Below are 18,049 nucleotides of genomic sequence, written 5' to 3' on the forward strand. Positions count from 1 at the left end.
TGATACCTGAGCTTGTGTTTGGGTCCATGATCGTTGACAAATCATCGCCTGGCTCATAAGTTGTCCCCTTGGGTTGCGGAGTTGGTAAAGATGTTGGATCTTTAATGAACAGGGGTACATTGTGGGAACAGAGGAACAGACAATTGACCACCCAGTAGGAATGAAATTAAACAGAAGGAAACAAGGTGGAAATACTAGGCAGACAGTACAGTTCACCTATGGCTACACCCTCCAGAAAAAAAACATTGTTTTGATACTGTTGAGACAACTGATCACTCAGAAGAAAACAGCAGCAGCAGAAATTTCTCTGATTCAGGCTCAACAGGAATGGTTTACTGGACAAATGTGGGTATCACAAGATGCCACAATTGTGACATCTTTATGGCCCTGTCATATGGCATTATCATTATGTGCCGTGATGTATGATGTGGGTAATCACGGTTCTGGGCAATGTCTTTCCAAGACGGGTGACTCCAGCCATTACCAATGTGCCTTAGAGATTGACTGTGTGGTGTCAAGGGTGCAACACCAGGAGTTGTGATATAGAAACATAGAAAACCTACAGAACAATACAGGTCCTTTAGCCCACAAAGTTGTGCAGACAATTTCTCTACATTAGAAATTACTAGGGTTACCCATAGCCCTCCATATTTCGAAGCTCCAGCTACCGATCCAAAAGTCTCTTAAAAGGCTCAATCGTATCTGCCTCCACCACCATTGCCGGCAGCAACATTCCATGCACTCAGCACTCTCTGAGTATAAAACGTACCTCTGACATCTCCTCTATACCTACTCACAAGCACCTTAAATCTGTGCCCTCTTGTGGCAGCCCTGTGAAAACGCCTCTGACTATCCGCACGATCAATGCCTCTCATCATCTTGTACACCTCTATCAGGTCACCTCTTGTCCTCCGTTGCTCCAAGGTGAAAAAGTCGAGTTCACTCAACCTGCTTTCATAAGGTATGCTCCACAATCCAGGCAACATCCTTGGAAATCTCATCTGCAGACTCTCTATGATTTCCAAAACCTTCCTGCAGTGAGGCGACCAGAACTGAGCACAGTACTCCAAGTGGGGTCTGACCGGGGTACTATATAGCTGCAACATTTCCTCTCGGCTCCTAAATTCAATTTCACGATTGATGAAGGTCAATACACCATACGCCTTCTTAACTACAGAGTCAACCTGTGCAGCTGCTTTGAGAGTCCTATGGATGCGGAACCCAAGATCCCTCTGATCCTCCACACTGTCAAGAGTCATACCATCAATACTATGTTCTGCCATCATATTTGGCCTACCAAAATGAACCACCTCACACTTATCTGGGTTGAACACCATCTGCCACATCTCAGCCCAGTTTTGCATCCCATCAATGTCCCTCTGCAACCTCTGGCAGCCTTCTACACTATCCTCAACACCTCCAACCTTTCTGATATCAGAAAACATACTAACCCATCCCTCCACTTCTTCGTCCAGGTCATTTATAAAAATCAGGAACCAGAACAGATCACTGACCTCGATCCAGAATCTGCCCCATCTACAACCACACTTTGCCATCTGTGGGCAAGCCAGTTCAGGATCCACAAAGCCATGTCCCCTTGTATCCCATGCATCCTTACTTTCTCAATAAGCCTTGCATGGGGCATCTTATCAAATGTCTGGCTGAAATCCGCATGCACTACACCTACTGCTCTTTCTTCATCAATATGTTTAGTCACATCCTCAGGGTATTCAATCAGGCATGTAAGGCACAACCTGCTCTTGACAAAGCCATGCTGATTATTACTAATCATATTACACATCTCCGTATGTTCATAAATCCTGCCTCTCAGCATCTTCTCCATCAACTTACCAACCACTGAAGAACAACTCACTGGTCAATAATTTCCTGGGCTATCTCTATTCCCTTTCTTGAATAAAGGAACAACATCTGCATCCCTCCAATGCTCTGGAGCCTCTCCCATCCCCATTGTTGATGCAAAGATCATTGCCAGAGACTCAGCAATCTCCTCCCTCACCTCCCACAGTAGCGTGGGTACATCTCATCCGGTCCTGGCGACTTATTCAACAAAATGCATTCCAAAAGCTCCAGCACATCCACTTTCTTAAAATCTATATGGTCAAGCATTTCAGTCCTCTGCAAGTCATCACGACAATCACCGAGATCCTTATCCATAGTGAATACTGAAGTAAAGCATCAATTAAGTACCTCTGCTATTTCCTCCGGTTCCATTCACACATTCCTACTGTCACACGTGATAGGTCCTATTCTTTCACGTCTTATCCTCTTGCTCTTGTAGACTGCCTTGGGGTTTTCCTTAATCCTGCCCGCAGAGGCCTTCTCATGCCCCTTCTGGCTCTCCTAATTTCCTTCTTAAGTGCATAATCATTCAATTCTCCAACTTCCGGTAATTCCCTCCCTGTCCTTTTCCCCATGCCAGTTTCATCCTCCTCCAGCTGCCTATCACCTCTCTCATGATTGTGCCTTCTTCTACTCACAGTGCTTTTCCCTTAAATATTCCTTCTTCACCTTTCCTGCCAATTCCCTCCATGCTTCCCCTCCACCGCCCCTTGATCTTTCATCTGATTGGTTTTTCAACTGGCACCTACCAGCTTCTCCTTCCCACCCTCCTCACCCTTCCTTATAGGGCCCCTGCCCCCTTTCTCTTCAGTTCTGATGAAGGGTCTAAGCCCAAAATACTGACTGCTCATTTCCACGGATGCCGTCCAACCTGCTGAGTTCCTCCAGTGTTTTATACGTGTTGCTTTGACCACAGCTTCTTCAGAATATTTTGTGTTTCCTTCTTATGCTCCTTCCTGTTAGCCTTATACTCTTCTAGATCTCCAACAGTACCTAGTTCTCTGAAACTTTCGTAAGCTTTTCTATTCTTCTGGACTAGATTTACTACAGCCTTTGTACACCATGGTTCCTTTACCCTACCATAACTTCCCTGTGTCATTAGAATGTAATTAAGGAGCAGAACTCCACACAAATATTCCCTGGGCATTTGCCACATTCTTCCGTGCATTTCCCTGTGAACATCTGCTCCCAGTTTAAGGTTCCAAGTTCCAGACGGATAGCCTCATAATTCCCCTTACTCCAATTGAACAATTTTCTAAATTGTCTTTCCTATCTCTCTCAGGTGCTATTGTAAAGGAGATAGACTTATCATCATTATCTCCAAATGCTCTTCCAATGTGAGATCTGACACATGGCCAGGTTCATTTCCCAATACCAAATCAAGTACAGTGTCTTCACATGTAGGTTTATCTACATATTCTATCAAGAAAAGTTCCTGAACACACCGAACAAACTACACCCCATCTAATCCCCTTGCTCTTAGGAGATGCCAATCAATATTTGGGAAATTAAAATCTCCCATCACTACCACTCTGTTGTTATTACACCCTCCCAGGATCTGTTTCCCTATCTGCTCCTTGATATCCCTGTAACTATTGGGTGGCCTATAAAAAAGAAACACTCAGTATTGACCCCTTCCTGTTCCTAACCTCCAACGACACAGATTCCATAAACAATCCCTCCATGACGTCCACCTTTTCTGCAGCCCTGACATGATCTCTGATAACAGTGCCATGTCCCACCTGTTTTGCCTCCCTGTCATTTCTGAAACATCTAAAACCTGACACTTCAAGTAACCATTCCTCTCCCTGGGCCATCCAAGTCTCTGTCCATAGGACAATCAAAGCAGGTAGACAGAGTAGTTATGAAGATGTATAGTGTCAAGCAGTCATCAACTGTGGGACTGAGTTCAAAAGCCCTTAGCAAATGTTACAGCTATATTAATTTCATTCAACAAATTAATTTCATTCATTCATTCATTCATTCATCCATCCATCTTGGTCAGACCCCAAATGGAGTGAACTGTTGAGATCTGGTGACCTATCTACTAGAAGGATACAGATACAATAGAGTGAGTGCAGAAGAGATTTACAAGGATGTTGCCTGAATTTGAAGGTGAACCTTATGAAAATAGATTGAGGGCACTTGGCCTTTTCTAATTGGAGCGACGGAGGATGAGATATGTCCTAATCGAGGTATAGAGATGATGAGAGGCATTGATCGTGTGGATAGCCAGAGGCTGAAGAGACTAAAACAAGGGACCAGAGTGTAAAGGTGCTTTAAAGTAGGTACCGAGGAGATGTGAGGTGTGTGTTTTTCACACAAAGAGTGGTGGGTACATGAAATGCACTGCCTGCAGCACAGGTGGAAGTTACTAGAATTAGGTATTTTAAGAGCTTCTTCGACAGGTAGATGGAGCTTAGAAAAATAGAGGGCTATGCGCCAGGGAAATTCTAGTCAGTTTGTAGAGTAGGTTACATGGTCGGCAGAACATTGTCCGCTGAAAGGTCTGTAATGTGCTGTAGATTTCTATGTTCTAATGCTGAGTAGCAACTGCTGTCACTATGAACCCTCCACAATCTCTATCAGCACATCTACACCACAAGATTATGCGCTTCACTCCCTGCTCTACTCATTGCTTACTTACCCTACAAACACCGTTTACTTACTCCATCAGTCCTCTTCCATCAATGCCTCCATCAGTCGACAGACACACCACCACAGTCGTCCCTTCGGTGTCGCATCCTCCCCTTACTCCTCCCTCGCACATAAAGTCGCTCTTCACACCTCACCGCTTTATTCCTCCATCACGCCTCCATAACTCATCTCCCTCCGTCATTCGTTCACTCCATCACCATTCTCCCCTCAGCCATCCCATGCACTCTCTGATTCTGGTCCTGGATGATTTTAAAGAATAGTCTGTATAAGCCTAAATCGACAGAACTGACACCTGAGCTAGTATTTGGGTCATTGATTGTGAGCAAACCATCACCTGGCTTAGATGTTTCAGGAATAAAGTCATGCTATATTCTATTGTTATAAAAAGACCATGGATCTCTTTTAAATCAGGGACAGACGGTGAGTGTATGAGTGGAAGTGTTAAGGCATGAAGTGTTAATCTAGCTCGTGAAGGTACAAAACGGCAGGAATCACCAAAACCCGCCTTCTATCGTACCATAGATGCTCATCACACCCACCATATAAGGCTATACAGCACTCACCCAATCTCCAATCACTGCATCCCACATCCTACTCCCAATGGAGGTCCTCTCAGCTGCCAGATTCCCATCACTATCACCCCCTCCTTTTTCAAAAGTTGGATGGAAACCTCTTTAACAATTATCTCCATTCCTACCCTTTGCATTCATTGGTCACTCAGGAAAAATTCTTTCAGATGCAAAATCCAGGAATACACGGACCTGACCCAGTGTGCTACAATCACTGAATTATCCAGGGCCTCTTTGCATTCATTGCACTTCATGTCTATCTCAACGCACAACTTTCTGTTCATCCCCCTTACCCATGTATAAACATCTACTGCTCATGGCAAGCCAACATATTTGTCTCCCCAAGAGTTAGACTCATGATACAACACTGTTTAGTTGCTCCATCACTCATCTTCCATCAATGCCTCCATCACCCACAAACACTCCGTCACACTCGACCCTTCGGTGTCTCATTCTCCCCTTATTTCTCCCTCACCCTTATCACTTACTCACTCACACACCATCCTGTCCAACCCACACCACTCCCTCCATCCCTCCATAACCCATCTCTCTTGGTCAGTTGATCACTCCATCACCATTCTCCCCTCAGTCAATCCCATGCACTCCCTGATTTTGGTTTGGATGATTTCAGAGAGGAGTCTCGATGAAACTGAATCCCCGCAACTGATACCTGAACTTGTACCTGGGTCCATGATTGTGGACAAATGATCGCTTGGCTCAAGAGTTGCCCCCTCGGTTTGCGGAGTTGATACAGACGCTGGATCTGTAATAAATGGGGATAAATGGTTGGAACAGAAGAACAGATAATTGAGCACCCAGTTGGGATGAAATAAAACTGAAGAGAACAACCGACATTAAAAAAAAGAACTGCAGGTGCTGGGAATCAAAAACTGAAGCAGAAAATACAGGAATGATCTGTCAGTCAGTCGACACTCTGGGAAGAGGAACTGAGACCAACTTTAATTTTGTGTCCATCAGTCAACAGCGATTGACACAAAACTGATAAACTGTAAAATATCAGAGTGTCCTCATTCTCCAAGCTCAGCCCACTGCTTGAGTCATTACAAAATATTCACCATCCTCACTTCATAGTTTCCACATACCTCCATGTCACTACCATACCTTGCGGATGGGCACATTAATCCTAACATCAGGAAAAGCAGAAATGTTAATCAGACGGCACAGTTCACCTCTGGCTGCCCCCTCAAGTGCAAATTACTTTGATACTGTTGAGGCAGTTGATCACTGAAAAAAATAAAACAGCAGCAGCAGAAATTTCTCTGTTTCTGGCTCAACAGGCATGGTGGACAAGTCAATTGTAACCATCATTATTATGTGCGCTGTTGTATGACATCATCATTAAATGACATGTTGTATGATGTGGCCAATCACGGTCTCAATAATCATGACTGTTCTTGACATATTTTTCTATTGAAATTGTTCATCATTGCTTTTTACTGGGCAATGACTTTACAAGAAGTGTGACTCCAGCAATTGTCAATACGCTTTCGAAATTGTCTGCCTGGTTTTTACGGTCCTTAACCAGGATTAGTGGCATGCACCACTTGCTTACATGGCCATTGACCACCTCCTCCCACGCCTTCACATGACCCTGGATGAGGCTTAAGCAGTTGCTACAATTTGATCTATTCATCCCCCTTACCCATGTATAAACATCTACTGCTCATAGCAAGCCTACATATTTGTCTCGCTTCCCATTAGTCAGACCTGCAATGCAACACCCATGATTGCTCCATGATTCCTCTTCCATCACCCCACAGACACTCCATCACACTCTTCCCTTTGGTGTCTCATTCTCCCCTTACTCCTCCCTCACTCATGGTGCCCTCCGTCACCCCCCATCCCTTACTCTCTCACACACTATCCTCGCCAACCCACGCCACTCCCTCCATCCCAGATATCCCTCAGTCAGTTGATCACTCCGTCACCATTCTCCCCTCAGTCAATCCCATGCACTCTCTGATTCTGATTTGGATGATTTCAGAGAGGAGTCTGCATAAACTTAAATCCCCACAAATGATACCTGAGCTTGTATCTCGGTCCGTGATCGTGGACAAATCATCGCTTGGCTCAGGTGTTGTCCCCTCAGGTTGTAGAGTTGGTACCGATGCTGGATCTGTAATAAACATGGGAACACGGTGGGAACAGAGGAACAGACAATTGACCACCCAGTTGGGATGAAATAAAACTGAACTGAAGAACCGTGGATGAGAGTTAAGTTACACTAAGTTAAGCTACACTTTGATCAAGGGCGAAATGCAGGCTAGTGTAGGAAAGGAGAGTCTTGCACTTCATGTTGTAGAGATCTCCACCCCATCACCCAGTTAATAGGAAGGTTAATATGTAGCAGCGCAAGCAGGAGATTCAGTAACCATCAAAAGGAACCAGACAATGGTGTGATTACACCTTAGCATCAGGATCCAGATGACCTGAAACTCATCAAGAGATATAATGATGCCTCCACTTTGTGATTTTTATAAATGATCTGGAAGAAGAAGTCGAAAGATGGGTTAGTAAGTTTCCTGATGACACAAAATTTGGGGGTGTTGTGGTGAGCCGCAGAGCAGTCAGAGGTTACAACGGGACATCGATAGGAAGCAGAACTAAGCTGAGATATGGCAGATGGTCTTCAAATCAGTTAAGTGTGAAGTCATTGATTTTGGCAAGTTAAATTTGAAATCAGAAAATAATATCAAATGCACACTTAGCAGTGTGGAGGATCTGAGAAATAGTGGGATCCATCCCCGCAACACACTCAAAGCTGCTGCACAGATTGACAGAGCAGTTATGAAGATGCATGGTGTAAAGGCAGTCATCAACTTTGGGATTGAGTTCAAGAGCCGTGAGCAAATGTTACAGATGTATTAATTTCATCCATTCATTTTCCTTCATTCAATCACACATTAATTCACCTTGGACAGACCCCAACTGGAGTGAATGGTTGAGATCTGGTCACCTATCTACTGAAGGATATGGATACAATAGAGTGAGTGCAGAACAGATTTACAAGGATGTTGCCTGGATTGGAAGGTATACCTTATGAAAATAGGTTGAGGGCACTTGGCCTTTGTCAATGAAGCGACGGAGGATGAGAGATGACCTGACAGAAGTGTAGAGAGGATGAGAGGCATTGATCGTGTAGATAGCCAGAGGCTTTTGTCCAGGGTTGAAGAGGCTAAAACAAAGGGGCAGATTGTAAAGGTGCTTTAAAATAAGTATTGAGGAGATATCAAGTGTGTGATTTTCACACAGAGAATGGTGGGTACATGAAATGCACTGCCTGCAGCAGAGGTAGAAGTGACCAGCATTAGGTTCTTTAAGAGCCTCTTCGACAGGTAGATGGAGCTGAGAAAAATAGAGGGCTATTTACCAGGGAAATTCTAGTCAGTTTGTAGGGTACGTTACATGATCGGCAGAACATTGTCTGCTGAAGGGCCTATACCTAGTAGCAACTGCGGTCACTATGCAAACCTTCACAACCATACCTTCCCTCTCAATGACAAATGGAAAACACTTCTTTCAGCAATGCACCTTAAAAAGGAAACCTGTATTCTGTTGTAACTCCAGGATCACGCAAGAACAGAGAACTGGTAGATAATTGTCAGCCACAAGGCCACAGAATCCAGTTAATTACTGTTGTCTCACCTTCCCTTAAATCTGAGTTCCTCAACCATATGAATAATTGCCTCTCTCCTCTTTAGACATCCCTAACAATCCAGCCTCCTTCAACCTGGGTAGCAACAATATCCAGAGATTTAAATATAAGGACCTCTTCTTCTGACAAGAGAGCATCGTTCATGACGGTGGACTCACAGAAACCATCCAGACCCAAAGAGGAACCTGGCCGTGTACCCAAAACCCTGAATGAGGGTTAAGCAGTTTGAACACGGGTGAAATGCAGGCTAGTGCAGGAATGGAGAGTCTTACACTTCATTTTGTAGAGATCTCCACCCACCACGTAGGTAACAGGAAAATTAATATGTAGCAGGACATGGAGGAGATTCAGTGGACATCAAAAGGAACCAGAGGATGGTGTGATTCCACTTTAGTATCAGGGTCTAGGTGATCTGAAACTCATCAGGAGGAATAACGATGTCTCCACTTCATGATTTTTGTAAATGATCTGGATGAAGAGGTCGAAAGTAAGTTTGCTGATGACACAAAGGTTGGGTTGTTGTGGTTAGCTGGAGGGTTGTCAGAGGTTACAATGAGACATCGATAGAAGGCAGAACTAAGCTGAGATGTGGCAGATGGTCTTCTACCCAGTTAAGTGTGAAGTCATTCATTTGGGTAAGTCAAAAGTGAAGTCAGAATACAATATTAAATGGAAGACTTGTGGCTGAATGCAGGAACTGGGACATATCTTGGGAACATGGACAGACCCACCTGATCGGCATAAGTCCTTCACTAACTTCTTGAAACCTTCCTGCCTCTACACCCTTCTTCAATCTTCTGCAAGCTTTGCAAAGCCCTCAATTTATCAACCAAATAATTGACAAATAATGTAAAAGAATCGGTCTCAACACAGATCCCAGTAGAACACTGCTAGTTGCCAGAAACCAACGAGAAAAGGCTCCTTTTATGCCCTCACTTTGCCCCCTGCTATGCAGCCACTGCTTCGTCCATACAAGAAACTTTCCTGAAATACCAAGCGGTTATAGCCTTTAAGCAGCACCTTGAACAAAGACCTTCTGAAAATCTGAGGACGCAAGTACAACCGATTCTCCACTGCCTACCCTATATTTTTTATTTCTTCAGTAAATTCTAACAGATAAGTAGGCAAGATTTCCTTGCAGAAATCATGCTGGCTCAGCCTATTTTATCACATGCCTCCAAGTACCTTGAGACATCATCCTTAACAAACAACTCCAAGAACTTCCAAAACAATAATGTCAGACTAACTGGCCTACAGACAACTTCCTTCTTTCTCTCTCCCTTCTTGAAAAATGCAGAGACTTTTGCAATTTTCCAATCTTCCTTAATCATTCCAGAATATAGTGATTCTTGAAAATTCTTCAGTAATGCCTCCACTATCTTTTCAGTCTCCTCTTTCAGAACTCTGGGATCTACAACATCTAAACGAGGTGACTTATCTACCTTCAGACCATTAATTCTTCCGAAAAACATCGTCTCTCGTTATGGTAAACCATCTAGTCAGAGTCCCACTACAGAGTCTTGGGAGAGGCTACATTTCGACCACCCCTACCACTAACATGATGCTTAAGGATTTGTGGACAAATTCATGCTGTACCTTATTGTCACAAAAATACCCTGAATCTCTTTTAAATCAGGGACACATGGTGAGTGTAGCAGAGGAAGTATTGAGCTAGTTTGTGATGACATGAAACTACAGGAATCACAAAAAACCTGTCTTCCATATACCATAAATGCCCATCACATCCCACCATATAACGTTATACAGCAGTCACCCAATCACCAGTCACTGTATCTCACATGCTACTTCTACTAGCGGCCCTCTCAGTTCCCTTATCTCCATTAGAGTTACATTGTCCTTTGTCAAAATGTGGCTGGAGACTTCTTTAAAAATTACCTCCATTCCCACACTTTGCCTGTTCATGAGCCGCTCAAGAAGAATTCTCTTAGTTGCAACACCCAGGGATACTCGGATCTAACCCCGTACTCTACAGTCACTGATTATCCACAGAATCTGTACATTCATTTCACTTCATGTTTATCTCAACGCACTAACTTCTGTTCATCCCGCTCAATGATACATAAAGATTTGTTGTTTATGGCAAGCCTACATATTTGTCTAAATTCCTATTAGTCATACCCTTCGGTGCAACAATCTTCAGTTGTTCCATTACTCCTCTTCCATCAATGCGCTATCACCCCACTATCACTCCGTCACACATCCCTTCGGTATCTCATTTTCCTTTACTCATCCCTCACTCCTCAGTCTCTCTCACACTATTCTGTCCATCCCACACCCCTCTCTCCCACCCTCCATAACCCATCTCACCCAGTCACTCAATCTCCATTCTACCCTCAGTAAATTCCATGCACTCCCTAATTCTGGTTTGGATGATTTCAGAGAGGAGTCTCTTTAAACCTAAATCCCAACAACTGATACCTGATCTTATGTCTGGGTCCGTGATCATTGGCAAATCATTGCCTGACTCAGGAGTTGTCCCCTTGGGTTGTGGAGTTGGTACAGATGCTGGATCTGTAACAAACAGGGGTACATGGTGGGAACAGCAGAAAACACAATTGACCACCCAGTTGGGATGAAATAAAACTGAAGAGAACAACTGAAGTGAAAACACGACGGCAGGTGCTGTGAATTTAAATCTGAGTAGAGAACAGGAATACTCGGTCGGTCATTCAAAATCTGTGAGAAGTGGAACTGAGTCAGCATTTCATTTGGAAGCCATCGGTCAACAGCGATTGACACCAAACTGATAAACTCTCCAATATAAATGTGTCCTCAGTTTCCAAGCACAGCCCACTCACTGACTTATTAAAAGACACTCAACGTCTTCATTTCACACTATCCACAATTCTCCATCTCACTACCATACAATGAGAATGGACGGCATTCATCCTAACCCCAGGAAAAGCAGAAATATTAAGCACACAGCACAGGTCAACTGTATCCACACGTACAGACATGCTGGAGGAACTCAGCAGGTCGGGCAGCATCTGCGGAAATGAACAGTCAAGGTCTCGAACCGAGACCCTTCGTCAGGACTGAAGAAGGGGCCCTGTAAGGAAGGTGGGGAAGGGTGGGAAGGAGAAGGTGGGTGCCAGGTGAAAATCCAATTAGAGGAAAGATCAAGGGGTGGGGGAAGGGAAGCAGAGAGGGGATAGACAGGAAAGGTGGAGAAGGAATGTAAGGGGAAAGCACTATGGGTAGTAGACTACCCAGACAGTATATAAGGTATTGACAGTGTAGTCTCCAGCTCCTTGGTATTAGCATTGAAATCTCATTTTGCAATTATCCAGCCTTCCATGAACTTTCCAGGATTTACTGATTTTTCAAAGATCTTTACCCTTGCCTGTATAATCTCTTCAGGCACCATTTTCAGAATTCTGGGGTGCACTCATCTATCTTTACAATTTAGCTTTATAACCATGAATGTCCCAAGTTGAAATTACACTCTTTAGTTGCTCCAACACTCCTCTTCCAACAAAACCTCCATCACCCCACAAATACTCCGTCACACTTGTCCTCTCGGTGTCTCATTCTCCCCTTACTCCTCCCTCACTCATGATGTCCTCCCTCACCCCTCAACCCTTAAAGTCTTTTCAAGACCATTCTGGCCCTCCCAAACCCCTATCTCCGTCCCTCTATAACCTATCTTCCTCATCACTCGATCACTCCATCACCATTCTCCTCTCAGTCAATCCCTGATTCCCGATTCTGGTCTTCAATAATATGTGAGGAGTCTGTAAAAACCTGGATCCCCACAACTGATACCTGAGCTTGTATCTGGGTCTGTGATCATAGGCCAATCATCGCTTGGTTCAGGAGTTGTCCCCTCAGTTCGTGGAGTTGCTGCAGATGCTGAATCTGTAATACACAGGGGTACATGGTAGGAACAGAGGAAAATACAATTGACCACCCAGTTGAGATAAATTAAACTGAAGGAAACAGCTGACAATAGAAACAGAACTGCACGTGCTGGGAATCTAAAACTGAAGCAGAAAATGCTCTGTCAGTCAGTCAGCATCTGTGGGAAGGAGAACTGACTCAACTGTTCATTTTGGAGGCCATCTGTCAGCAATGATTGACATTAGACTGATAAAACTCTCCAATATCAATGTGTCCTCATTCTGCAAGCACTGTCTACTCCATGACTCATAACAAGACACTCACCATTTTCAGTTCATACATTCCAAATACCTCCATGTCACTACCATACCCTTCGGATTAATGCTAACACCAGGAAAGGCACAAATATTAAGCAGACAGTGCAGTTCACCTGTGGCTACCCCCTCGAAAACAAATTGCTTTAACACTGTTGTGGCAACTGATCAGTCAAGAAAAAACGGCAGCAGCATAAATTTCTGTGCTTCAGGCTCAACAGGAATGGTGGACAGGTCAATTGTGACCATCATCCTTATGTGTCCTGTCATATGACATCATCATTATGTGCCATGTTTTATGATGTGGTCAATCATGACCCTGGGCAATGTCTTTCCAAGATGGGCTAATCAGCCATTATCAATATGCTTTAGAGATTGACTGCCTGGCATCAGGGGTGCACAATCAGGACATGTGATATGCACCAGTTGCTCATGGGACCATCGAACACCTTCTGCCGCACCTTCATGTGTACCATGCACAAGGGTTAAGTAGATGGTACACTTTGCTCAAGGGTGAAATGCAATTAACTGGAGGGAAAGAAGAGTCCTATACCTCATTTGGTAGAGGTCTCCACCCCACCACTCAGCTGATAGGTGACTTAATATGTAGCAGGATGAATAGGAGTTTCAGTGACCATGAAAAGGAATCAGAGGATGGTGTGATTTCCCCCAGAGCACCAGGGTCTAGATGCGCAGAGATGCATCAAGGGGAATAATAACCCCTCTTCGTTGTGATTTTTATAAATGACCTGGGTGACGAAGTAGAATGATCGGTTAGTAAGTTTGCGAATCAGAGCTTGGGGCTGTTGTGCATAATCTGGAAGCTTGTGAGAGATTACAGCGGGTAACTGACAGGATGCAAAACTGGGCTGTGAAGTTACAGATGGAGTTCAACCAAGGTAAGTGTGAGGTGGTTCACTTTGATATATCAAATTTGAAGTCAGTGTATTATATTAATGGTAAGACTCTTGGCAGTGTAGAGGATCTCAGAGGTTTTGGGATCCATGACCATTGAACACTCAAAGCTGTGGCATTGGTTGAGTGTTGTTGACAAGGCGTATGCTGTGATTGCATTCATCAACTGTGGGATTGAGTTCAAGAGCCATAAGTTAATGTTGCAGATATATAAGACCTTGGACAGACAAAACTGTCAAACTCCTTCTGTAGCTTCTGCTCTCTCTCTAACATATAGAGAGGCTTTGAGAAAAGAGGAGCAGAATAAAGGGTGTAAAGGTAGTAAGGTAGAAGGGCTAAAGTGTGTGTACTTCAATGCAAGAAGCATCAGAAACAAAGGTAATGAATTGAGAGCTTGGACACATTCATGGAATTATGATGTAGTGGCATTACAGAGACTTGGCTGGCACCCGGGCAGGAATGGATTCTCAACATTCCTGGATGCTTTACAATGGATACGGGGGGGGGGGGGGGGGGGGAGGGGAGAAGGGAAGGCATTACAGGTCAGGGATACTATTACAGCTACAGGAAGGGTGGGTAATGTAGCAGGATCCTCTTTTAAGTCAGGAACAGTAAAGAAGCAGTTACTCTATTGGGGGTATTCTATAGGCCCCCTGGTCGCAGCAGAGATACCGGGAAGCAGACTGGGAGGCAGATTTTGGAAAGTTGAAACAATAACAGGGTTGTTATCATGGGTGACTTCCCTAATATTGATTGGCACCTGATTAGTTCCAAGGGTTTAGATGGGGCAGTTTGTTAAGTGTGTCCAGGACGGATTCCTGTCACAGTATGTTGACAGGCCGACTAGGGTGGAATGCAATACTAGATCTAGTATTAGGTAACGAAGCGGGTCAGGTCACAGATCTGTCAGTGGGTGAGCATCTAGGGGACAGTGAACACCGCTCCCTGGCCTTTAGCATTATTATGGAAAAGGATAGAATCAGAGAGGACAGGAACATTTTAAATTGGGGAAGGGCAAATTATGAGGCTAAAATCTAGAACTTGCGGGTGTGTATTGGGATGATGTTTTTGCAGGGAAATGTACTATGGACATGTGGTCAAAGTTTAAGGATCTCTTGCAGAATGTCAGGGATAAATCTGTCCCGGTGAGGAAGATAAAGAATGGTAGTGTGAAGGAGCCATGGATGACAAGTGAGGTGGAAAATCTAGTCAGATGGAAGAAGGCAGCATACATGAGGTTTAGGAAGCAAGGATCAGATGGGTCTTTGGAGGAATATAGGGTAGCAAGAAAGGAGCTTAAGAAGGGGCTGAGGACAGCAAGAAGGGGGCAAGAGAAGGCCTTGGTGAGAAGAGTAAAGGAAAACCCCAAGGGATTCTTCAAGTATGTGAAGAACAAAAGGATGACAGGACTGAAGGTAGGACCGATTAGAGATAAAAGTGGGAAGATGTGCCTGGAGGCTGTGGAAGTGAGCGAGGTCCTCAATGAATACTTCTCTTCGGTATTCACCAATGAGAGGGAACTTGATGACGCTGAGGACAATATGAGTGTGTTTGATGTTCTGGAGCATGTTGATATTAAGGGAGAGGAGTTGTTGGAGTTGTTAAAATACATTAGGATGCAAAAGTCTCCGGGGCCTGATGGAATATTCCCCAGGCTGCTCCACTGGGCGAGGGAAGAGATTGCTGAGCCTCTAGCCAGGATCTTTATGTCCTCGTTGTCCACGGGAATGGTACCGTAGGATTGGAGGGAGGCGAATGTTGTCCCCTTGTTCAAAAAAGGTAGTAGGGAATGGTCCAGGTAATTATAGACCAGTGAGCCTTACGTCTGTGGTGGGAAAGATGTTGAAAAAGATTCTTAGAGATAGGATCTATGGGCATTTAGAGAATCATGGTCTGATCAGGGACAGTCAGCTTGGCTTTCTGAAGGGCAGACCCTGATTAACAAGCCTGATAGAGTTCTTTGAGGAGGTGACCAGACGTAGTGGATGTGACCTACATGGATTTTAGCAAGGCACTTGACACAGTTCCACATGGTACGCTTATTCTGAAAGTCAGAAGGCATGGGATCCAGGGAGGTTTGGCCAGGTGGATTCAGAACTGGCTTGCCTGCAGAAGGCAGAGGATCATGGTGGAGGTAGTACATTCGGATTGGAGGGTTATGACTAGTGGTGTCCCACAAGGTTCTGTTCTGGGACCTCTACTCTTCGTGATTTTTTTTAACGACCTGGATGTGGGGGTAGAAGGGTGGGTTGGCAAGTTTGCAGACGACACAAAGGTTGCTGGTGTTGTAGATAGTGTAGAGGGTTGTTGACGATTGCAGAGAGACATTGATAGGATACAGATGTGGGCTAAGATGTGGCAGATGGAGTTCAACCCGGAGAAGTGTGAGGTGGTACACTTTGGAAGGACAAACTCCAGGCAGATTACAAGGTAAATTGTAGGATACCTGGTAGTGTGGAGGAGCAGAGGGATCTGGGGGTAAATGTCTACAGATCCCCGAATGTTACCTCACAGGTAGATAGGGTAGTTAAGAAAGCTTATGGGGTGTTAGGTTTCATAAGTCAAGGAATACAGTTTAAGAGTTGCGATGTAATGATGCAGCTATACAAAACTCTAGTTAGGCCACACTTGAAGCACTGTCAACAACACACACAAACTGCTGGTGGAACACAGCAGGCCAGGCAGCATCAATAGGGAGAAGCGCAGTCGACGTTTCGGGCCGAGACCCTTCCAGCCTGCTGTGTTCCACCAGCATTTCGTGTGTGTTGTTGTTTGAATTTCCAGCATCTGCAGATTTCCACGTGTTTGCACTTGGAGTACTGTGTCCAGTTCTGGTCGTCTCACTATAAGGAAGGATGTGGAAACACTGGAAAGGGTAAAGACGAGATTTACCAGGATGCTGCCTGGTTTAGAGAGTATGGATTATGATCAGAGATTACGGGAGCTAGGGCTTTACTCTTTGGAGAGAAGGAGGATGAGAGGAGCCATGATGGTGATGTACAAGATATAAAGAGGAATAGATGGAGTGGATAGCCAGTGCCTCTTTCCCAGGGCACCACTGTTCAATACAAGAGGACATGGTTTTAAGGTAAGGGGAGGGAAGTTCAAGGGGGATATTAGAGGAAGGTTTTTTACTCAGATAGTGGTTGGTGAGTGGAATGCACTGCCTAAGTCAGTAGTGGAGGCATATATACTCGTGAAGTTTAAGCGACTACTAGGAGGAATTTAATGTGGCTGTTATATGGGAGGCAGGGTTTGAGGGTCGGCACAACGTTGTGAGCCAAAGGGCCTGTAATGTGCTGTACTATTCTATGTTCTAGAAATATAGAAAACATACAGCACAATACAGGCCCTTTAGAAATTACCTGGGGTTACGCATAACCCTTTATTTTTCTATGCTCCATGTATATATCAAGGAGTCTCTTAGAAGACCCTACCGTATCTGCCTCCACCACCGCTGCTGGTAGCCCATTCCACACACTCACCACTCGCTGCGTAAAAAAAAAACAACTTGCCCCTACATCTCCTCTCTACCTGCTTCCAAGCACCATAAACCTATGCCCTATCATGCTCGCCATTTCAGCCCTGGGAGTAAGCTTCTGACAATCGACATGATCAATGTCTATCATCATCTTGCGGACCTCTATCATGTCACCTCTCATCCTCTGTTTCTCCAAGGAGAAGGCCCAGTTTACTCAACCTATTTTCATAAGGCATGCTCCCCAATCCCAGCAACATCCTTGTAAATCTCCTCTGCACACTAGCTATGGTTTCCACATCCTGCCATTAGTGAGGTGACCAGATTTGAGCACAGTACTCCAAGTGGGGTCTGACCAGGGTCCTATAGAGCTGCAACATTACCTCTCAGGTCTTAAATTCATTCCCTCAATCAATGAAAGCCAATGCACCGTATGTCTTCTTAACCATAGAATCAAACTGCGCAGCAGCTTTGAGTGTCCTACGGACTCGGACGACAGGAAACCTCTGATCCTCCACACTGCCAAGAGTCTACCATTAATGCTACTTTCTGCTATCAGAATTGACCTACCAAAATGAACCACCTCACACTTATCTTGGTTGAACTCATCTGCCACTTCTCAGCCCAGTTTTACATCCTATCAATGTCCCACTGTAACCTTCGACATCTCTCCACACTATCCACAACACCCCAATTCTTTGGGTCATCAGCAAATTTA

The 18,049-nt window shown here is 44.5% G+C and overlaps 1 protein-coding gene across 1 annotated transcript in view; it reads right to left on the reverse strand.

Moving 5' to 3' along the window:
- Positions 1-18,049, reverse strand: part of LOC140723194 (uncharacterized) — a 55,766-nt gene that overhangs the window by 2,375 nt on the left and 35,342 nt on the right. Inside the window, exons 7-10 of the mRNA XM_073037802.1 lie at positions 12,550-12,642; positions 7,132-7,224; positions 5,770-5,850; positions 7-99 (exon numbers count right to left, since the gene is read on the reverse strand). Of these exons, the coding sequence (XP_072893903.1) occupies positions 7-99; positions 5,770-5,850; positions 7,132-7,224; positions 12,550-12,642 (360 nt within the window). The remainder of the gene's footprint in view (positions 1-6; positions 100-5,769; positions 5,851-7,131; positions 7,225-12,549; positions 12,643-18,049) is intronic.

Source organism: Hemitrygon akajei, unplaced genomic scaffold (assembly GCF_048418815.1).
Source record: "Hemitrygon akajei unplaced genomic scaffold, sHemAka1.3 Scf000104, whole genome shotgun sequence".
NCBI classification, from domain to species: Eukaryota; Metazoa; Chordata; class Chondrichthyes; order Myliobatiformes; family Dasyatidae; genus Hemitrygon; species Hemitrygon akajei.